Below are 23,942 nucleotides of genomic sequence, written 5' to 3'. Positions count from 1 at the left end.
TGCCTGTTCTGGAAGGTGAAAGATCATTTCAGCTGACTTCATGTTGACTGTAGAAGTCACATGGAGGAAAGCAATGAATGACTTATTCCTAAGCAAAGAGAGAAAATTTCAAAGTATTGTTTCCAGCTGATTCTATCAATCAACTATAGAACTGCAACTGGTATAGTTTCGAACTTCACAGGACCTTCTCCAGACCTGTCAGACGTTACAAAGATGTGCCATTTGGGACCATTCTGCATCAGTTTTCTTACATACTGTTCAACAAGGAATGTAACTTTGGAATGTGTTGTGAGAACCCTGTTGAGCTGTGAGGCTGATTCATTTGCTAGTCAGCCCTGCAGTAAAGGAAGATGAGTGATGTTGCACTGAATGGGAAAGATGGCATTGCTGAGCTGGTTAACTAGAGACCAGGGAGCTGTGATTATCACTCCATCAGGGTAACACCTAAAACATCTGAAATAACTCAGAGCCACAATTAGAGGAATATTAACAGCAGCTGGACTGCGAAGAGCATCAGTTGGGAGCCTGTTTGCACAAGGCATTGATCAGGGCACATTTTACGTCATCTTAAGAATCAACTTTCCCAAGCAGTCACATTTAGTAATTTACTTAGGGTGGAAAACCTCCAACACAAACAATGCTTAATCTGGGGAGAACAAACTAAGACAACAGGCTTTGCACCATTTCTTTTGTTTGTATAATTAATGTTCAACATTAAGCGTTCGCTCGGCAGATACGGCCTCAGTACCGGGCAGCAAATTAATTCAAATGCAAACAATCCATGTTGCATTGTTTTGGGGGACTATACAATGCATTTGTTCAGTTCCCCAGTAAGACTTTAAAAGCTAATTATATTGAAAAGCAAACAAACGTGTATGCAAATGTCGATCCAGAAGTGCCAGACAGTTGTCTGAAGTTTTCGGCCTGAATGGAATCTGGCAAGATGGAATGGCGAGTTTATCTCTCTGGCGACCTCCACAATAAGCCTTTGAAATCTTGTTGTTCATTGTCATTTTCCACTGTCTCCGTTCCCCTCCTCCCCCCCCCCCCCCCCCGCCGCCTGCCCACCCCTACTCCTGTTATCAAACCTGGTTGGAAATAATTGAGTTCAGTGTTCTGTCCTTTGTGAAAACTTTTCACACCCTTCAGGATAGGAAATCTACAACTTTGACAGAAGGAAATAGGTAGGAAAGAAACAGATGCATTTTGAATCATGTTTCACTTAGCAGTTCTTAGCAGTTTTGGTGAGTAGAGAGAGAGGGAGAAACTGAGGCTGACAAATCACCTTTTCCCATGCTCTGTTGACTCGTGCCAGCAGGGCAAAAGGTGGAGGTTGGAGGTCTTCCCCATTTGTTGTTGTTGTTGTTTTTTAATTCCTGTTTCTCCTCTCAATGGAGCCCATGGTGGCAAACATGGAAATGATAAGGCAATGCCATTAAGACTAAAATAAAACATATTTATAACATGTAAAAACTGGTAAGACATATTTGGTTCCTTATGGTCATTTGTCTTCTTAATAACTTTCTCTTGGCATTGCTTTCATAATTCTCTCACCCCTATTCCAGGGGAACTAACTAAAGATTTCCCCATGAAGAGGGATTTGTTGTTAAACCATTCTAGGAATTATAGTTCTCTGAGGGGATGTCCTTAAATGTGACTAAGGCCAGTGCTTCATGCATCATCACATGAGCATCCTTCCCTGCTCCCTCCTGTTTCCCCTCACCCCAATGCTCATAGCAAGCACAGAGGAAGTGGAGGAAAGCCTTCCCCATATAGACCCATTAGATCATTAAGTTCCTAGGATGATGTCTTGTTGGCTGTTGCCACAACCTGCAGACTTTCACCTGTTCAGCAACATGGAAATGGACTTCTCCATACTGGCGCTTATCCTTTAGAATACTTTCCTTCCCTGTTATACTAGAGAGATTGACAGTGGTGTGCTTCTGAGATTTACGGAGAACACCCTTCTTTGCTTGGGCTGCTCCCAGTCATTAATATTGGATCCTACAGGCTGGTATTTTTGATATTTATGTATACAGAAATGGTACTGATTTATGCTTGAATGATGTAAACCACTTGGATATTTATTTATTTTTCTAGAAAAAAGCAGATGGATGATTATAAATACATGTTGTCACTTGAAACACAGGAAATTTCAAGAAGGTCCTGCAACTGGTTTCCCTCCTCCTTCCCTTGCTAGGTATAGTTGGCACACTACATCTGTCTCACCTGTGTCTTTACAGGTGAGCCTATGCAAGAGGATAAGGAAGATGGAGTCAATCCAGTGGCAGAACAGAAAGGGGACCATTGGTGCCAAAGTAACCTATTTACAAGCTGAGCCAAACACCAGGGGGATGTTCCCCAGTAAGACCCCCAGCATTGCAGGGGGTTGGACTAGATGACCTTTGGGTCCCTTCCAACTCTAATATTCTATTGTTCTATAATTCGATGTTGGCCCATCTCATTATTGCCAAATGTTTTTTTCCAAATTAGAGGAGTTCATTTTCAAATTCACCCAGTTAAGAAAATCTGGCACCATTCCCACTAAATATCAAAACCAATGGCTACCTGGAGTAAGTGTTGCATTGAATTGAATCAATCATTGGATTAAATTGAATTGAATTGATTCAATAGCCCTTCAATCTTTAACGTGGCTGTTATTTTCAGTCTTGGGCTCCTGGGTGCATCTATTTTAATCATCCTGTTCTGGCTATGGCGATACAAGCATTTCAAATCATTCAGTACCAACAAAGCAAGCTTTTATGGACAGCAAATATACAAGGGAAACGGAGGAGATTGTGAGTAGCATTAGCTGTTCACAGATGACTGGACTTTGTCACAAGAACTATCCTGCTCACTTTTGCAAGGCATTAACCAGATCGATAAGAAAATTGTCGAACATTCGGAACACATTTTTTAACAAAGATATTCATGTAGTTACATTATCTGTGCCCAATAGAGGGGTGTCTATCTTGGCTGTAATGTTAGCTTCTATCTTGATCAGCATCCCGTATGTAGGTAAGATGTAGCATCCACCATGGAGGGTGGTGGTGGCGGAAAAGCCCTGTAAACAACTCTTGTAGTGTACTTATTGCTGGATATGAGGCTCAGACAGACGTCCTCCTTAAAATATTTTGGATATGGAGGGGAAATGGTATTTTGGCATACCTGAAAGGTTTCTTGCCACGGAATTCTATGCCTGTTTACTTGGAATTTGTTGTTGTTGTTTAGTCGTTTAGTCGTGTCCGACTCTTCGTGACCCCATGGACCAGAGCACGCCAGGCACTCCTGTCCTCCACTGCCTCCCGCAGTTTGGTCAAACTCTGGAATTACTTGGAATTAAGTCCCTGATTTCAATGGGGCATACCCAGATATGAATACATTAGGATTTCACCCCTACAGACTTGTACAAGCTTTCCTCCTTTAATGCTGGATAAAAAAACAGTGTCTGGAAAAGTGCACTGGAAGCCAGTATTCATGTGACTTTTTTATGAGTAGCATCCATCAATGTGCAAATGGATTTCTGCCGATGCAACAGAAATCCCTTTCCCGTCCTCTCCCTTCAGACCCCACCCTGTTCACCCAAATCTGCTCAGGGGGTTCCCTCAATCCTATGAAGCAAGAGCGACCCATTCCACCAAAAGTGTCCTTTTTGCTGGCCAACAGACACCCCTGCATTTCACTGTATGCATGCAAACCGGTGACATGGCTTTGAAAAGTTGCCACTCTCTCTTCAATTTCCTAACTACCCAAAACCTTCACACCAATTGACAGTGCACGCCCAAGCCTTGCTTTTTAATGGAATGTTTTGAGTCTCCATTGTCAAGTGTATCCAGGTGCTGTTATCCTGTAGACATTTGTCAGGTCAGCTTTTATTGAAAACTTTCTCCTAGAGACTGATAGGGAAGCTGCATCCTAAAGTTCTTATTTTGATGTAATGCATCCTTAGCTAGTTTTGCTTGGATAGCTGCTGTGTCTGCAGAACCCAGCAAGCACACAAGGAATCATTCTGGATAGCTCTCATTCTTTTCTGAGAACAAAACATTGTGCACACTTTCCCCAAATATGTGCATTTTCTTTCACCTTGCTTGATTGGAGAAACGCATAGCAGAATTCAGAGGATGGCTCTGCTTCGATTCTTGTATTGTTTCAGTGCAAACTTGAAAAATCCAGCTTGAATCGAATTTCTCCCTATCCTTACACAGAGAGAGGAGAGGGAGAGGAAGTTCAGATGCACAAGCGGAAGCTGCTGTGGAAACGGGTTGACTTTGTATGATACAACTCGCATAGATATTGCCAAGAAACCTGTCTCTGACATGCTCCAGATTTTGCTGTGCTTACCTCCATCCTTGATTCTTGTCTTGTTAGTTACTTATATTCTATATTTTTGTTTTGCTAATGCCTTGATTTACAATCACTTCACCAATCCTGCGATATGATTAAGCCACAAAGCAAGACAGCCAACTCTTCCTGCCACGTTTAACAAGGGAGCCCATCGATTCAGTCCTCTCGCCTCTCTTTGATGTATTGACCAAGGACTTTCCGTTCTGAGCCCCTTTTGTTAGTTTATTTATTAACATTCTTTGGAAGATTAATGCTAACTTGTGCACTGCTAGCAACTTCGTATATCAGTCTGTCATCAGTATCTCTAAAATCACAGGCTCCTTGTCACTGTGCATTCTTTATGGACTTTGTTATTTTTACAGGCCTTATCTGACTGCTTTATTAAAGCACACTCTCACACACCACCAAGTTTGTGCAAGTGTAAAGCTGTGAGCAGAAATATTCCCCTAAACCTTGTTAGTCTCCTCCATAAGCAGCTCAAAGACTTTTTCATAGGCTAATTGCTTTACAGAACAATCTTATCACAGGACGTGTTTATCTCTTGGCGATCTCATCAAAGCATAATCTGCATATAATAATATTATGCTTCTCTTCCTCTCCACAAAAGGAGACTCTACCCTTAGGATTATTTCACTTTCAAGTTATCATTATAAACACCGAAATCAAAGATCTCTTCCTCCCTTGCTTCTTCAGTCTGGATATTAGCAAACTCCCATTTTCAGTTGCCATTTCTTGTTTGTTTTTAATGCTTGACGAATTACAGCTGTGAGGCTTTGATCCCTCAATGATTTAATGACGGCAGTGTGTTCATAAACCAAAAGATTATAGGGATTGTGTTCCAGAATTTGCAATGATATGGAAGAGAGGGCTGGGGGACCTCTGGTGCCAGGACCATAATAGGTCAGACTCAGGTCACAGTTTGCCCCATGGGGCTGTTTTCCCCAAGCCACTCTCACCTGCCCCACACTGGATATCCTATATGACATCAGGTGTAGGGTAGTTAAAACCGTGGCTGCAAAAAAAACAGCAACACACAATTGGGAGCTTTAAACTGCTCTCTCAATCCCTGCCTAAAGGGCTGATCAGCCGATCTCTGCCCAAAGTGGTGCTTGTTGTTGTTGATGTTGTTGTTGTTGTTGTTGTTGTTGCAATTTATATACTGCCCTCTATCAAAAGATCTCAGGGTGGTGTACAACATTATAAGCTCATTAGAAAACATCAGTAATAAAAACATAATAAAAACATCAGTAAAAAGCATACTGTCAGAAAGCCTAATAGTAAAATAATCATAATGATAACAGTCCTCTCCCCCCCACTTTAACAGAGCACAGATTATTTAATAGAGCCAGTGTGGTGTAGTGGTTTTCAGAGCGATAGACTCGTAATCTGGTGAACCGGGTTCGCGTCTCCGCTCCTCCACATGCAGCTGCTGGGTGACCTTGGGCCAGTCACACTTCTCTGAAGTCTCTCAGCCTCACTCACCTCACAGAGTGTTTGTTGTGGGGGAGGAAGGGAAAGGAGAATGTTAGCCGCTTTGAGACTCCTTCGGGTAGTGATAAAGCAGGATATCAAATCCAAACTCTTCTATCAAATCCAACAGCCATAAGTCTGGGTAAAGATGAATGTTTTTGCCTCGTGTGTAAGGACATGTAATGACAGCGCCATGTGAGCCTCTCTTATGCTGTTGATGGGGAGGGAGGGAGCATACAGTATCCCTCAACTGTCCTGATAATACTGGGACATCCCATTTTTTCCTCGAGAGAGCACAGCACCCATTTGGGGCACTGCAGTCTCACTCAGTGATCTGCCTTCCCCTCCCCCCCCCAAAAAAATGTTTTGGGTCAGGGCCGTGATTTCACCTTGCTCCCCAAAATGTGCATTTTGGGGTGCCATGCTCTCATGAGCACGTCTTTTGGGGATGCGATCACGCACAAGAAAACACGTTTTTCGTCTTGACGTGTAGGAGGGTATGAGGCAGCAAACGGGATAAAAATGGGCTCGGCCTGTTTGTAGGAGGCTGGGCCTGCCTCGCTTATGCTCTCAGAAGCAATCTGACAGGGTGCTCGCCAATGCCATATTATTCCCATAATAACCTGAAGCAGCAAAACATCAAGTCAAGCAAAATCAGGAGAACCATACTCTGGCTGCAAATGCAACCCAGGAGAACCAATCCAGGTGTTAATTAGGTTTTGTTTTTATAGCTATCATTTATAGCCCCTCTATATCCTGCCAGGAGCGAGTTGTTATTTTTTATGCTGTGAGCAAATAGGAGATTTATGTGCACATGCCTTTCATCTGCTTGTTTTTGCTTAGGCTTACTGCGTCTTCCTATCCATCCTCACCTCGCACCGCAAAAAAAAAAAAGTTGTACTCTTTGGATTTTTTTTTAAGCCCTTTTTGTCATCAAATAGCTTTAGCATGATAAGAAAGACTACCTATCTAGAGAGTCTAGTAACTCCGCTGAGAATATATATATTTTTTCCATTGCCAAGCTTAATGACCCATAGCAAAGAGATGTTTAAACAGCAGCATTGTGGAGAATTTCTCAATGGATGAAGCACCTCGGTTTTTTTCCTCGCGATATGGACCACTCATAAAATTGTGCTAATAATAAAATGAATGAATATGTGTTTTAGCAAATGACAACACACCAAAAAAAGAAAGAAGAAAAAAAGATTGCAGTATGTGGAGTGAATCATTTCCCTTAAAGAACAGGGTGAATTGACAATAGGCCTTTATGCACTACAAATCCTCAGTTGCAGCTTTATCTCTGCTGTCATCATGGTAGAATGTTGTATATAAACTGGATTAAGTTTTATGACTAGGGATGAGTGTTTGGATGAGGTGATGTTGTATCGCTGCCCAATCTTATGAGCTGCTGCATGAACATAGATGCTCCCATTTATTTGTGTGCACCACAGGTGTGACCTGCAACAAGATGTTGCAGTGCAGACCGCTCCAGGATTCAGGCCAACTGTGCCCTTTTCTAGAACATTCCATGCCATCTTCCCCCACTCTTTTGTTTTTACACATACACGCAGAGAGACACACACCAAAAACGAACATATTGTCATAGATCTAGGGTGCCAGAGACTGCTAATGAACAGGAGAAATTAATAAACAAAAGTATTTAGATAATATTTGGGATATGAAGGGAAAATACAAGCTTCAGAACTGTGCCAGACAAGAAATTCATGGGTTAGCTTATACACCAGCTTATGCACCAGTTTGGCTAAGTGCAGAGCCATTGAGAAACAGCAGGGAGCCAGTTAAAGGTAAAGGGACCCCTGACCATTAGGTCCAGTCGTGGCCGACTCTGGGGTTGCAGCGCTCATCTCTCTTTATTGGCCGAGGGAGCTGGCATACAGCTTCTGGGTCATGAGGCCAGCAGGACTAAGCCGCTTCTGGCGAACCAGAGCAGCGCACGGAAACACCATTTACCTTCCTGCCGGAGCAGTACCTATTTATCTACTTGCACTTTGACGTGCTTTCAAACTGCTAGGTTGGCAGGAGCAGGGACTGAGTAACGGGAGCTCACCCCGTCGCAGGGATTCGAACCTCCGACCTTCTGATCGGCAAGTCCTAGGCTCTGTGGTTTAACCCACAGCGCCACCAGAGCCAGGTACTGGGCCGTTAAGGGCAATTGACAAAGCAAAAAGTTTTCCTCTCACCCCCCCCCCCTCCATCCTTGAACTGAGGAGTAGACAAAGACAGGAAATTTGGGAGGCTGCCAAGTTGATGCAGGGTGTGTGTGTGTGATGTCACAGAAAAAGGTGCCCTGTTTTTGAAATCTAAAGGTGTTCTGGGAACAAGAAGGAGGAAGCAGTCAGAACCATCTTGGTGCTGGCTGGAGGAGGCTGCACCGAGAGACCAGGAGCCAGAACTGATTGCTACTTTGGACCCAAGCTTGCTGAAGCTATGATAGGGGCAATGAGAGACACTCTTGGGGTGTAAATTTCTACACCCCCTCTACCAAAGACAGGGTGTAAATATGTGTTAAATTAATTATATTTCTTAAACATACTAGCCGCCACCATGCCTCAGTTTCCCAACAGAAACATTCCCAGGGTGAGCGTCTGGAACCCCCTAGAATCTTTCTTCCATTCAGCAGAGATTGACGGTGGTGTGCAACCTTTATCACAATTTCAGACAGTGAGAGCGCTCAGTTCTCAGAGGCTAATTTTGGAGTCTCCTACCCTATTTTCTTTGCTAATGATACTTTTGTATTTCTGCAAAATTTTGCAGCCAACCGATACCTTCTTTTTATGCATTGATCATTCCATCTTGGCCATGTAAGAAACAACGCTCAGGGAATTTCATGATCATGGCATAAAGTACATAAATCTCAAATCCTGGTGTGAAGTGGGATGACTTGGAGGGATTTAGCTGTGACTCCTGCATTGCAGGACATTGGACTTGATTCCTTCTGTGATTCTATGATCTGGGGCTTGTTAGCTATAAATGGATCTCTATGAGGCAACCTGAGCTACTGTAAAGCATTTTGTGATGTCTCAATTCAAACATTTAAAACAGGCTGCAGTCAAGTACCTGATTAAAGGCGAAGTAATGTCTCCAAGCTTACTATAACACTAGGGGTAATAGATGGGGGAAGGTGCAAACAACAGAGTGTGGAAGACACAGAGAAAACTCTTGAGATTGACAGTAATGAGAGAGAATTATTTCACCTGGAAAGCAAATCTCTTAGCTCTTCCCACCTTAAAATCAGTTTTAAAGATGCCTAGCATGAAAGCTCCTGGACCAATTTGTCGGCAATTTGGCAATAATATGCGGGGTCAATTCTCTCATGTCTACAGTTTTCACACCAGTTGCTCACACACAACTGTAGAGAATATAAACTTACTCCTTTTTAACCCACCCTAAAACTTCAAAGAGACTGTTGTAGCCAACCTTTGTTTAAAAAAATGGCAGGATTAAGCCTCTCAAAGACAATCTTGCCTGCAAATTCTACCCAATTTTGCCCCCATTTTTTTAAAAAAGTCATAGACATCTCCTTCTACTAAAAAATAATAATCAAATATGTCCATCACAAAAGCCCCTGAACCTTGTTGTTGTTTAGTCGTGTCTGACTCTTCGTGACCCCATGGACCAGAGCACGCCAGGCACTCCTGTCTTCCACTGTCTGCTGCAGTTTGGTCAGACTCATGTTTGTTTTGGAAGAGATGGTATGTCTGCAAGTTTCACTCACTTTTGTCAAGCCAATATATATATTATAGCCATTTTTAAAATATATTTCCAAATAGTGAAAGGAGGGGTGGTGGAATCAAGCAGATTTTGGGAGCTCAGCTGGTAGAGCATGAGATTCTTAATCTCAGGGTTGTGGGTTCAAGCCCCACAATGGGCAAAATATTCCTGCATTGCAGGCAATTGGTCTAGATGACCCTCATGGTCCCTTCCAACAATTCTGTGATTCTATATACACAAGTTATCAGCTCTCCAATGTGTGTCTACTTCACAAAGGCTTTGAAGCACCTCTGAGCAAGGCAGATTGCTTTTCAAAGTGCTGAATCAGGATCCAAACAGAATCTTGTAGTTGGTGCATGCCCCTAATATTTATATCCCGTATACTAATCAAAAATTACTAAGGCAACTTGCTCTATATTTTAAAACAGAAACAAAAAGCAAAGGGCCTAGTTAGACTGCTCACGCTTGCTGAAATCGTTACTACATTGGCAGCCTCATCCTCTTCCATCAATCATGCCTCGTCTGTCTCACGCCGAGGTTACTTTAGATATTTTCAGAACTGCTTCTGTATTCGATACAGAATTGAATTCTGCACTATATGTATTTTGTTGCCAATGTCTTGGCAGTGTTATTTACAGTACATGTTAATATCAGTTGTAGTACGCTTGCCAAACGCTCATGGGAAGAGTGCCATCATTTGCTATGTATCCTGGATTTTTCAGAAGATGCCCACACACAGCTGTCAAGCGTCCCTTATTTGGCGGGACAGTCCCTTATCCCAGCGCCATGTCCCGCTGCTGTCCCTTATTGATGATGACCCTTAAATAAGCTACTGAAGGTAATGGGGCCCTTTCTATGTCCAGCTGTCCTTTGTCAGCAACAAATTGTTGCTGGTTTTTTGTGTTGAATATATGCTATATGGGAATTTATGGACCTAATAACTATCTAAAGCCATTTGCACGCAACAAAATATGTATTTTATCAAAGTAATTGTTGATCCCTTATTTTGGCTGCTGATCCCTTATTTTCGAGTCTGCTGGTTCCTTATTTTCAAATCTGTAAGTTGACAGCTATGTGCCCACAACTAACCCACATGCCCAAATCCGTGTCAGCAATTGCACGCATGTACAAATGAAGGAAAAGCTGGGTTACCCTGCTAACATAGCCACTCTGGTGCACAATTGTTTTGTGCATTGTCAAAACGTCTTTCTCAGCATTTCCTTGCCTTGTTCCACTGTGTTCATGAAAGGACATGAGATCAGCAGCTGTCTGTAAAATTGCATTATTGCATATTGCTTCCTGAGAGCACATGCTGAACATGATATGAACAGGAAAAAATCTCTGTCTATGTCACTGTCGTGTTGCTTGAACATAGACTTGAAGTCTAAAGACGCTAATCTTTTGTGGAGGCGTCAACTGATGTCTTGCTAACTCAAAATAAATCACAAGCTTTCGTACTAGTCAAAATAGCATCTTCCCTCCTAATGAGGTAGATGACGGTGACATAGCTGAAGCCTGATTATTTTAACAGGCTTAAAGGAGTAAGAAAATGGTAGAATTCAAGGTTTCTCATAGCACAAAGGTTTGGGTGATAGAGACCGCGAGGCAATTATTAACATATTGCATAAATCAATATTGGGTTCAATTTGACTCTAATTTAGTGTACAATTTAGTGTGCAATTAGCACACTATGCAGCTTGGTCTACCAGCCATGTAGGCTAATATTTGTGGAATTAAGGCTGCTGAGGACTATTGTTGCAGAAGGATGGATCCCATTTTGCAAGTACCTAGTGAGTTAAACCACAGAGCCTAGAACTTGCCGATCAGAAGGTCGGCGGTTCGAATCCCCGCGACGGGGTGAGCTCCCGTTGCTTGGTCCCTGCTCCTGCCAACCTAGCAGTTCGAAAGCAAGTCAAAGTGCAAGTAAATAAATAGGTACTGCTGCGGTGGGAAGGTAAACGGCGTTTCCATGTGCTACTTTGGTTTGCCAGAAGCGGCTTAGTCATGCTGGCCATATGACCCGGAAGCTGTACACCAGCTCCCTCAGCCAATAAAGTGAGATGAGTGCCGCAACCCCAGAGTCGGCCATGACTGGACCTAATGGTCAGGGGTCCCTTTACCTTTACCTAGTGAGTTTCCATCTAATTTTCCAAGAAACAAACACGTATGTTTTAATGCATGGGAAAGTTGGAGGGAGGGGTCTCTTGCTTGCCTTAGCCTTTCCTCTGCTCACCACTTTCCCTAGTAAAAGTCTCCAGAACCTTATATATCTTAGCAAGTTTACATGCATATGAAGCAGATTGTGGGGAGCCCTTTGCGGGGGTAAGGCGAGGGGAGCTACAATGGGAGAGTGGCAGGGGGTGGATGGAGAAATTAATGGCAGCTCTTGGACCATCTTATGAACTTGTAAGTAACGGGCTTTTCCCCCTTAAGGAATTCTCCAGACTTTTAAATTTTAATCTACACATGCAATTTGAGACAGGACAGAACAAACTTACTATTAGGTAAAGATAAAGGGACCCCTGACCATTAGGTCCAGTCATGACCGACTCTGGGGTTGCGGCATTCATCTCGCTTTATTAGCCGAGGGAGCCGGCGTACAGCTTTTGGGTCATGTAGCCAGCATGACTAAGCCGCTCCTGGTGAACCAGAGCAGCGCATGGAAACACTGTTTACCTTCCTGCTGGAGCGGTACCTATTTATCTACTTGCACTTTGACGTGCTTTTGAACTGCTAGGTTGGCAGGAGCAGGGACAGAGCAACGGGAGCTCACCCCGTCGCGGGGATTCAAACCACCAACCTTCTGATTGACAAGTCCTAGGTTCAGTGGTTTAACCCACAGTGCCACCCACGTCCCATGACTCACTATTAGTCATGTGCAAATGGGACTTCCTCCTTCTGAAGGCAGCAAGCTAGTTAGGCACTATAAGGGACCCAAACTGGGTTACATTGCACCATCCACCACCTCATTCCTGAACCCCACCCCCTGCATCCACCACCTGAGGCACCTGTCTCAACCTGCCTAATGTTAGGACTGGCTCTGCATCTACCTAACCCTGAGCTAGGCTATTCTTCTAATTTTTCCCCCTCCCTCCAGTGTTATAAATACAACTGATTAAGATAAAATCCAGCCGTGCTATTGCATTGCTGCTAATGTGAAGCATCCAAGTCACAACTGAAACAAATGGAATCAAGGGTTATCATAGTACTTTATGAGTATTCAAATGGAAAACATGTTTTGCCTCTTGAATCCACCGGCCTCTACTTATAAATTCAAGGAGCTTCAACTAGCTGCTGCTTCAACTTGTGCACTCTCTCTCACCCGCATGCCTTCATTACGACCGACCTGCCCTAGGAAGGTCCATTAAGTAGAACTCTTTTCAAGCACAGATGGTCCTGAATAGCTTAATGTCTGCCTGGTGGCCAGAATAAGTGAATTCTTGATGGCCTTAGACTTCTGATCATATTCATGCAGCCAAGGAAGGAAAATGAAAACTTGTTTATCATTTTGATAAACAACCTCTCTCATTGCCGCAGGAAGAGCCATGTAACTCAGTGGAGTCAAATGCTATTAAATTGCCATCACTGTCAAAAAAAAAAAAAAGGAAAAAAAGGAGGAAATTCTATGTTTTTTCTACCTGAGCCATAGTTAATGACTTCCACAGTGTATCACCCAAAAAAATAATAAATAAAGGAGGAAAGTTTGCTTACCGTTCAGGCTTGGCTCCGCTACTAGATTGGGCATGTTATAATTCTGAAATACAAAATATGCTTCTGTTACTGCCTCTGAACCAAAGCGGGAGATGTAAAAAATGCATATGATGAGGAAATGACTCTTGGCTTCAGCTAGGCATGTGCTCTAAACCTTCTGTTGATGAGATATTTTATATCACAGCTGCACACAGAAGGTTCTCATTTAGGGGTAAAATACTTCACTGTGTGGTGGGGCTTTGTAGCAGAGGCATAATTGCCATTTTCAGGTGTTCAGTCTTCGCCTCCAATTAAAACAAAATCATTCTCAGGAAATGGTCCTTCCTTTAGTGATGGACTTGTGGGTGTATAACCCTCATTCTTCTGTTTCAATATTTGAACAAACACAGTATGAAGAAGGAAAAATATATGTGTTGAAATTACTCCAGAAGATAGAAACTCAAGTGGCCGAATTAGGAAGGGGGAAATGTTTTTGTTGGATGAAATTGTTGGATAAGCCTGCATGAATTGACAGAAAGGAGGCAGAAGTGGAATATGATTGCATCTAGACCAGGCATGCACAGACCCTCCAAGTGTCCCTATTTTCCAGGGACGTCCTTGATTTAGAGAAGCCGTCCTGGTTTCTGATTTGATCCCAGAATATCCCACTTTTCCTTAGGATGTCCCTATTTCCACTGGAGAAATGTTGGAGGGTATGGAGCTATCCGAGCTATTCAGATGGAAGGCAATCCTGTATAGGGAAGCTTTTTATGTTTTATTTGTCATATAGAGAGAGAGTAGCTGGGGCAACCCAGTAAGTTGTGTGGGGTATAAATAGTAAAATTTTCATTATGGAATGGGACGTCCCTATTTTCATTGGAGAAATGTTGGAGGGTATGCATGCATAATGAGGTTTTTTAAACTCAAGGACCACATTCACCCCAGCCAGCTCTCTGAGGGCTACTTTCCAACTGTGGGCATCACCAAATATGGGTGTGACAGCCCCACACTTTGAAGCACACATGTCTGTGCACACTCTCCTGCTCCACTATGTAGATCAGCTGAGCAGTGAATTATCATCCTTTCTCTGCTCATAAAATGACCACTGCAAGGGCTGGGGAGGAGGCGGCTTGCATCCTTATCTGAAGGGTTGGTTCTGTCCACACCCATTCTGTGCCTACTTTAAATTATTTCAACCTTTTCCACCTTGTTGGCATCTATCTGTCTCAGGAGACAATGGAGGAATGTGCTGGTAGTGGGCCCTAAGTCAAACTCTCTCTCTCTCTCTCTCTCTCTCTCTCTCTCTCACACACACACACACACACACACACACAGTGGGGTCTTTTGTAGGCCAGAAAAATTCCATGAGGAGGGGAATAGATGAGTACCTCCCCAAAACAGAGGAACAGTCACCCCTGGTGTAAATATATAGGAGTTGAGATGACTGGGAGAGGGGGCGGTGTTGGTGAATTTTCATACAGACAACATCACTAGATTGAAATTGACCACCGGGATGATCCAAGACAAACACACTTGCACATTTCTGCACGTAGCCACAGAGATTTCCTTTCTTTCTCAACAGATTATACCTGCTTGAATGTATGCAATTAGGTACACATACCCACATATGCCAGCAATTGTAGCTGATGTCAAAGAATAGGGAATAGGCACTATCTTCATCCCTTTCTCATAAGCTTTGTAAGGGCATATCATTGGAAACAGAAGGCGGAATCCAGTTAGCATCCTTGCACCCAGGGTAGGGCTTTTGATCTAGCAGATGCCTCTGGAAATGGAAAAGAGCAGAATGCTACTTTTTGCTAATGCCCTTCCCCTTCCAGAACAGGTGTGTGTGCCTGTGTGTGTGTGTAAATGGAGGGGGCAGGTGCGTGAATACGAGCAAAAGATCTGGCAAACACCCCCTCCCTTCCTCTCCCATTGACAGAGATGCCCACTGGACCAAAAGCTCTTCCATGAGTACCGGGGCACTGTCAGGAGCTCAGCCTACATTCAAGTAGGACCCTGGCAGAGACACATGCCCAACTGGCATGTTCTCTCCCTCCTGGTCGATCGTTCGGGAGCTTCAAAAGCTTTCTTCAGCCCAAACATCACAGCGACTGATGCCAACAGACACCGGCACACTTAGGGATCCGCAGAGTCTTTGCAGCTTGTGTAACAGACCTCAGCAACTCAGCATTTTGGCTAATCTACTTTATTTACATATAAACACACACGGAGCACTGCAACATGGCTCCCTCTCTCTCTCTAGCATCAGACAGCAAAGAAAGAACAAAGGACAACAGTCCCTCTTCATGGAACACAGTAACACAAGCATCCTGTCTCCGTCACTTCCCACTCTGTGGAGTCCAAACATATACCGTCATGTGAATAACAACAATCCCATGACTGCAATCATGGAGCAGAAATTCTAGCAGGCACCAATTGGATTCCACCCAGTATGCCAGTATGGTCTTTCAGCCTGACCTGGTGTGTCAGTTCAATCACAGACACCATTTTGTTAGTTTCTGTGCAGTGTGTGAGATCGAGGGAAGATCCCCAGTCCCCAGGGGTACAATGTAATGAATAGCCAAGTTTCTATGAAAAGTCATTATACTTTTCAACATGTTTCTGATGAATCTTCTGTAAGGGCCAAACTGTGTCCCCCCCTCCCTTGCCCCCTGCCACCCAAGCGACCAAAGTCAATAGACTGTCTCCAACTTACTTACAAAACACAGCCAGAAGCTGAAATGGCTCAGTAGACCATAAAATGCTCAGAGGCGCCTTCCCTGTCATTCGTGACAATGATTTAAACTTTTAGTGTGGTTACAAGCTATGAGGTCAATAAATGCACATTTTTGTACAAGTCCCTAAATATGCATTTATGACAGATACTATAATGACTCTTTGGAAAGTGCTACAGAGTCGAGTCAATAATCCATTTTTTAAAAGTCTATAAACATGAATGTACATTTATAAAATCTTTATTTTGCCCCTTCATCTGCGTCAGTGCTGCAATTCTTTTACATGAGGCTTTGCATTCCGTCACTGTTGCAAACAAACACGTATGAGACCGGAGGCTTTGAAAATGAAATGAAAGAATATTTAAACGTACCTAAGCAACGCAGGTGGATAGCTAAGCAACCCCATACCTCAACACAGGCATTCAGCATGATTCCAACAACTTTTTTCTTCTTTAGACCCCCTTCTGGCTTGGCATCTCATTTCCAAAGTGATCACAGCTGCAAGTGTGCACATGATAGCACACACAACATTTATATGCCACTCAATGAACCAGGGGACGAGGGTGGTGCTGTGGGTTAAACCACAGAGCCTAGGACTTGCCGATCAGAAGGTCAGTGGTTCGAATCCCCGCGACGGGGTGAGCTCCCATTGCTCGGTCCCTGCTCCTGCCAACCTAGCAGTTCGAAAGCATGCCAAAGTGCAAGTAGATACAGTGGTACCTCGCAAGACGAATGCCTCGTAAGACGAAAAACTCGCAAAACGAAAGAGTTTTTCGTTTTTTGAGTTGCTTCGCAAGATGGATTTCCCTATGGGCTTGCTTCGCAAGACAAAAACGTCTTGCAAGTTTGTTTCCTTTGTCTTGCAAGTTTGTTTCCTTTTTCTTAAAACCGTGCATTCACTTCGAGGAGCAACTCATAGCACGAGGTGTGGTAGCCTTTTTTGAGGTTTTTGAAGACTTTGGTGATTTTTGAAGCTTTTCCAAAGTCCGTGCTTCGCAAGACGAAAAAATCGCAAGACGAAAAAACTCGCGGAACGAATTAATTTCGTCTTGCGAGGCACCACTGTAAATAGGTACTGCTCCAGCAGGAAGGTAAACGGTGTTTCCGTGTGCTGCTCTGGTTCACCAGAAGCAGCTTAGTCATGCTGGCGACATGACCCGGAAGCTGTACACCGGCTCCCTCGGCCAATAAGCGAGATGAGCGCCGCAACCCCAGAGTCGGTCACGACTGGACCTAATGGTCAGGGGTCCCTTTACCTTTTACAATGAACCAGACCCTCTGAGAAGTATCTAAATGTCAAATGAGCTAGTGTGGTGTAGTGGTTAGAGTGTCAGACTAGGTCCTGGGAGACCAGAGTTCAAATCTCCAGTCAGCCATGAAGCTCCCTGGGTGACCTTGGGCCAGTCACTCACTCTCAGCCTAACCTACTTCACAGGGTTGTCATGGGGGTAAAATGGGGGGGGGGAGAACTATGCACACTACCTTGAGCTCCTTGGAGGTGTGATGGACAGCAGAGCCAGATTAGAGTCTGGTGATGCAGTTTCCTTCTTCGAATGAAAGGTGCAATAATAAAGAACACACTCACTGTGACCAATTTGGGGTTAGCCAGAAATGTGGAAAAGAAGACAAAGCAGGGACAGAGGTTTTTTTTTTAAAAAAATCAGGTGCTGATTTATATGTGCAGATGCAAAATTTGAAATTTCAATTACTATAATTTGCATAGAAATATTATCCATCTCACCATAGGGGAGAAGACCATGAGGAGACTTGTGTGTCTTCTCCATCTGCTTTGTGGGTGGTGGGTAATTTCGGGGAGGGGGGGTTCTTCATTTCTAAACTGGACTTGTACCAGAGAGGATTCTAGAGGCTGTCCTAGTTCAAGGCAGTGGCAGAGAGAAGGCTGCAAAGCATACATTGCAATCAATCAGGCAAAGAGTATCTGTTAGGGAGTATCTCCCCAATGCCATTCATGTCACAATAATCAAACTGGTCCCCTGCACACCTCCTTTTGATGCAATATTCTGTTGACAAAGTAGTCTTTGAAAAGTACCTGAAGCCAATCCAGCCATTTTAAATGTCACACACGGAGACTCCCAGCTAAGAATGACCCCTTAATGTGTGGGAAAGCTTTATGCAATTTTAAATATTCAAACCTTCGGCTTTCAGGGATGAGTCAATCAAAGCTGGTTAATGTCTGTTAAGGTAAAAGACCTTAGGTCATGTACTCTTGGGGTTCGGTATTGATGAGCTTGCAAGCTGAAGAAGGCACAATGGACCCCATTGTTAATATTTAATTCCTCTCATCAAGAGGAGCCGTTTCCTGTATGGTGCAGAAACATATTTACTCGGCCCTGACGCAGCTCTTTTCTGAGGCAAAAATGCAGTGAGCTAGACAAAAGGCCATCACCGTTATGCCCTGTTATTCCATTCAGGTCTCTCAGAGCAAGAAGGGAACAGGAAGAGATCCGTGACGCTTGGAATTTGGACTGAGATGCTTTTAATTGAGGGCACAGTCATCTTAAGAATACAAGAGGAGCAGGCTGCATCAGACCACTGGCCCTTCTACTCCAGCATCTCACACTGGCCAACCAGATGCCCATTGGAAGCCTAAATGCAGGACCTGAGCCCAACAGCACTTTCCCCAGCAAAGCTTCCAAACACATTGCAGCGTATTTACTGCAGTACAGGACTGAGAGAAATATTAATAATCAGTTTTTATCTAGAAAATGCTTCTAGATTTGCATTCAGAATACAGTGGTGCCCCGCAAGACGAATGCCTCGCAAGACGAAAAACCCGCTAGACGAAAGGGTTTTCCGTTTTGGAGGCGCTTCGCAAAACGAATTTCCCTATGGGCTTGCTTCGCAAGACGAAATGTCTTGCAAGTTTCTCTGACTTTTTCCCCCTTCCCCCCCTTTTTCTAAGCCGCTAAACCACTTATCCGCTAAGCTGATAAGCTGCTAAAAGCTGCTAAAAGCCACTAAAAGCCACTAAAAGCCGCTAAGCCGCTAATAGCACTAATCCGCAAGCCGTCAATGGGCTTGCTTCACAAGACGAAAAAACCGCTAGACGAAGAGAATCGCGGAACGGATTCTTTTCGTCTTGCGAGGCACCACTGTAATGTGCGATGACAGAGGCTCCAGCTCTAAAAGCTGTGAAAAACGAGGAGTTCTAGTGGCCCTAGAGTCTGGGAAGAGTAGTTGTCAGCCTCTTGATTCTGATAATGTTAGTGAAGGCTTATTTCCTAGCTGAAGGTTCCCTAGCTTGACCTTAGAATACATATCTAACCCCCACCCCCACCCCACCCCCACCCCAAAAATGCATCCTAAGACTGGCCTCAAAACTTTTTAATTTTGAAATAGAAACACACAGAGGGCAAATGACCAATAAATAAATAAAAAGCTATTTATAAATACACAAACAAAAAGTCACTGATCTCATTTAGACAGGCTCTAAAAACATTTTTGCTGAAGATTTCTTTTAGTGAGAAGGTGGTGGCTTATTTTCTTTACAGTGGTACCTCTGCTTACAAACACTTCTGGTTATGAACGCTTCAGGTTATGAGCTCCATTAACCTGGAAGTAGCTGCTCCTGGTTGCGAACTTTGCCCCAGCATTAGCGAAAGCGCGCCTCAGGATAAGAACGGTTTCAGCTTAAGAACAGACCTCCGGAACGAATTAAGTTCGTAACCAGAGGTACCACTGTATCCTTAAATTGCAACAACTGTCTGCAGTCGGTATATTGAAATGAAATGGCAGGATTTGGCATAAGAACATGAGATCTTCTGAATCAGGCCAGTGACCCAACTTGTCCAACACCCTGTTCTCACAGTAGCCAGTCAGATGCTTGTGGGAAGCGTGCAAATAGGACCTGAGTGACAGAGTGATTCCTCCCTTGCAGCCTCGAAAGAAAATTGTACTGTAGCTGTTATGATTATATATATTGCTTTTTATTTGATGCAGCTTTATTTTTTAAGGTGCCCTGGGAAGATACTACATTTTCATTAATTACATAAAGGCAGTCCTTTTTTTCTATATAAAAAAATATGTTTAGGGGTATGCGTACCCCCAGAAAAAAGCAGTGCATAAATGAATCCAATTTCTTTTTCAGCAACTTAAATGACAAATTCATTTTGTTTGCAAATTAAGTGGTCATTTTGTATATAGGTCATTTTGTACGTGTTGCAGATTTGTCTTTTTTTTTTAAGTGCTGCAAACCAACGATGCAAACAAATACTTGCAGCTGAGCATATTTGGACTTCTAATCACCCAGCAATTATGCGCTTAATGCATTTTGAACTTGGGTCACACAGAATTTATGGATGGTGCACGAACCCTGTGCCCTGCCTAATTTCCCTCTATTTCACGTACAAGTGTGGGATCAAAAACTTCCTAAGTTTGCAAAATAAGGCTTGCATGTCAACACATTGTGCTGTTTGAAACCAGTTGAGTCAGGAGGCCAGATCTAACCTTAAGCGAGAAGTGTGAGCTTGCTGGGAAGTTGGCTGCTCAGCTCATAATTCACTAGCAGTGGCACAAATCACTATTATATGCATTGCGGCACTGCAATGGGCAGCAGTATGAACCTGGAGGTGGCAGTGTCCTTTCTCGCCCGCTCTGCATCTCTTCTTGGATCTAGAGCTCTGGAGAAATGTGTGTCATTAGATGCTTGCATTGATGTAGAGACAGATAACATTTTAAAATTCTGGCTTCTATTCCCTGCCAACGCATCCTTCATCAACCAGGTGTCCTTCAGACGTTTCTGGCTGGAGCTGAAGGGAATTGTGGGCCAAAACATCTGGAGGGAACCAGATGGGTAAAGACTGACAGAGAGTATCACGCTCAGGTGTTTGGGTTTTCTTTTCTTTTCGTTTTACCTATCCAGAGCATTCCATCCTAACCATGGTGTCCATCTTCTCTCTTTCTTGCCAGAAGGAGGGACGTGTGAAGTTATAGCAGCACACAGATGTTGTAATAAGAATCGGATTGAAGAGAGATCACAAACAGTAAAATGCTCCTGTCTACCTGGGAAAGTGGCCGGGACGACGCGGAACAGACCGTCGTGTGTTGATGGCAAGTAGCGTATGGCATTATGAATATGTGCAAACTTTTACGATGCAACCTTGCTTACTCAAGGAGATGTGTAAAATTTTTGGAAAGTCAGAAGTCTTAACATAGAGCTGCCGTTGCATATGGTCACCAGCATGGCCTATAGTTGGAAGAATTTTAGCAAGCTGAAAGGATCATAATAATATTCCGTATTGATAACAAATGTGGCAAGTAGCAATATTCCTGCATTGGAGGGGGTTTGGCTAGATGGCCGTTTGAGTTCCAAATTTTATGAAATTACACTAACAGAGCGATCAAAATCCTTCTTGCTGTGGTGTGGAGGGGATCACTACTGATAGAAGCCAAGGCAAATCCCTGAAATGGGGTGTTCTGTGAGTGGGAAGGGGTTGAGGTGGTTCAGGACATGTTGGATCCTGAGCTGGCCTCACTGCTAACACATGACAGCATCAGACCTGGTCATCCTTCCTGACTTCGCTGACCTCTGCAGCTACCGTGAGCATCTACAAAAATGAAGTTTTGATGGCTCAGTTATTCTCAATTTGCTGAACTTACAAACTGTGCCCTCTTCCGTTGCTGATTTTTATTTCTTAAAAGCATACCGCAGAAGCAATTTTTACTTTATGATGCTCCAAAAATGAATGCTAACGAAGCAATGGTGGGAGGGGGCATAAGAATGAGTGGAATCTATATTGGTGTGCAGTCAGCAGCTTACTGGGACAGCTTCCTGCCACCTGCACTGTGCAGGGTATCTTCTGGGTGGGTGGCTTTGGAATGGACCTGAGGTGGACAGTTCTCCTACTGGTCAATGCCTAGAACATAAATAGGAGGCTTGGCTTTGACACTGTGGTTGTCAGAACTCCCACCCTTCCATAGCCTATCAGGCCAGGACAGAATTTTATACACATTCACCATTAGGCTCAGTGATTCAAGGTTTCCGGCTTTCTCAAAGCAACATGGTTTTATGGTTGTTTAAGTGCATCACTCTATATTCCCCTCAGAACTTCTCATTGCCAGCACTGGAGGGATTGGACTGGATCCATAGGTAAATGGATCCTGCTCCTCACTGGAGGGATCCCTAGGAGGGATCTTGGGCTGTCATTTTGGGGGCACTTGCACTCATGTTTCAGGATGGTTGTGCAGTAGCAGTTTGTGCCATGGTGGGCCCAAGATCGCTGACATTCCCAGCAATGTTATCCTAGCATTTGGGCTTGGACAGCAGTATTCGCCAGCAGCCAGGCTGTCTAGTGACTCAATTCTAGCCCTCTGCAATATCAAACTCTAGAAGCTGTGGCCATTTGCAACCCACTTTAACTCGGCATAGTTATTGCTGTCCCCTGCTACCACTCAGTGCTGATTACACAGACTCCTACTCAACAGAAGCACACACATACGTTCTGTGTGAGTATACAACTTACAAGTATACCACTACAGTATGAAGTATAGGACTGTGTGCACTGGATTTGTGGACCTGTCATTATAATCAATGAACAATATAAGATTGTTTCCTTAAAGTGGCCATATGGTTTACAACATCATCATCAGCCGTGATCACTCTTTCAAAGTTTTAATAATTGATTGATGAAAGACCACACAACTCTAACCATATCTACTCAGAAGTAAATCCTATTGATCCTAGAATTAGGATTTCAACCTCAAATAGTGAATTGCCAAGATCAGTCGGACTGGTAGATTCAGTCTTGGTTTGGGTTCTGTTTTTGTGTAACATCTGTGTGGTTTGTTTGTTTGAAAAATAAACATTTCTCTCTCTTAATATACAGTGGTACCTTGGTTTAAGAACAGCTTAGTTTATGAACAACTTGGATTAAGAACGCTGCAAACCCAGAAGTAGGTGTTTTGGTTTGTGAACTCTGCCTGGGAAGCAGAACATTTTCCGCTTTCTGCTGAGTGTAAATTGAGTCCCCCGCTGCTATGGGAAAGAACACCTTATTTTAAGAATGCTTTGGTTTAAGAACGGACTTCCGGAACGGATTAAGTTCGTAAATCAAGGTACCACTGTACTTCACTTACCAGTATGGATCTATAACATCTGTGCTGAAAGTATCACATTTTTATTCCCTCTGTGGTTCCATTATTAACAGCTTTTCTTATGTGAATGAATGTGTAATGACCCTGGGGACTCGTGCATACACCCATCATTTGGAGACTTCAGTAAGTGCATAGATGTTCTCTTCTGTGAGTCAAGGAAAGATCCACATATCACAGAAATTCCCCATGCTGTGTATAGCGTATTCCTTGATTTAGATGAGTGATCAAGGAAGCTCCTGAATGCACAGATCTCCAAATGCACACTGAAGCCCCACACAACTGTGGATGTATTTTCCAATGGATGTATTTTCATTGGTGTTTTCTCGGGGGGTGAATTATTTCTCAGGTAGGAAATTTACCTTATGTTCCATGATAAGCTAGAAGTCTGTTGCATAGAAATGCATTCTCTCTTGGGAGTTGTTCCCCTAGTCTCTGGTAAAAGAATGGCTTGTAACTATTCAGAAGTAAGCACAGCAGCTAAATTTCCAGAGGAGCTGCCAAAGGGTTGAGTAATGTGTGCACAGGCAATGCAGGATTACATTTTAAATTTCCGAATTATCCCATTGTGCCACCTCTTGTCTCATTTGTGTTGATGCATTAATAATTCAAGTAGCTACAGTGGACGAGATTTAATTAATGTTTTTTGAAAGTCAGCAGCAAACCAGTTCAGCAACCTGACTTTGTAATGAACATAGTGTGATTACTTGGCTAACACAAGGACAGGGGTGGTTTCTGTTAGGTAGGGTTGCCATATTTTGAAGAGCAAAAAAGAGAACGCTATGACGACTCTCATTTTAAATACAGTGGTACCTTGGGTTACATACACTTCAGGTTACATACACTTCAGGTTACAGA

General features: G+C 43.4%; 1 protein-coding gene across 1 annotated transcript in view; it reads left to right on the top strand.

Annotated features, from left to right (window-relative positions):
- Positions 1-23,942, top strand: part of TAFA1 (TAFA chemokine like family member 1) — a 335,805-nt gene that overhangs the window by 259,002 nt on the left and 52,861 nt on the right. Inside the window, exon 3 of the mRNA XM_081854075.1 lies at positions 20,904-21,044. Coding sequence (XP_081710201.1) covers positions 20,904-21,044 — 141 coding nt within the window. The remainder of the gene's footprint in view (positions 1-20,903; positions 21,045-23,942) is intronic.

Source organism: Podarcis erhardii, assembly GCF_964252035.2.
Source record: "Podarcis erhardii genome assembly, chromosome: 2".
Classification (NCBI taxonomy): domain Eukaryota; kingdom Metazoa; phylum Chordata; class Lepidosauria; order Squamata; family Lacertidae; genus Podarcis; species Podarcis erhardii.
Note: the sequence above shows the minus strand (reverse complement) of the source record. Positions and strands in the feature narration are given on the sequence as shown.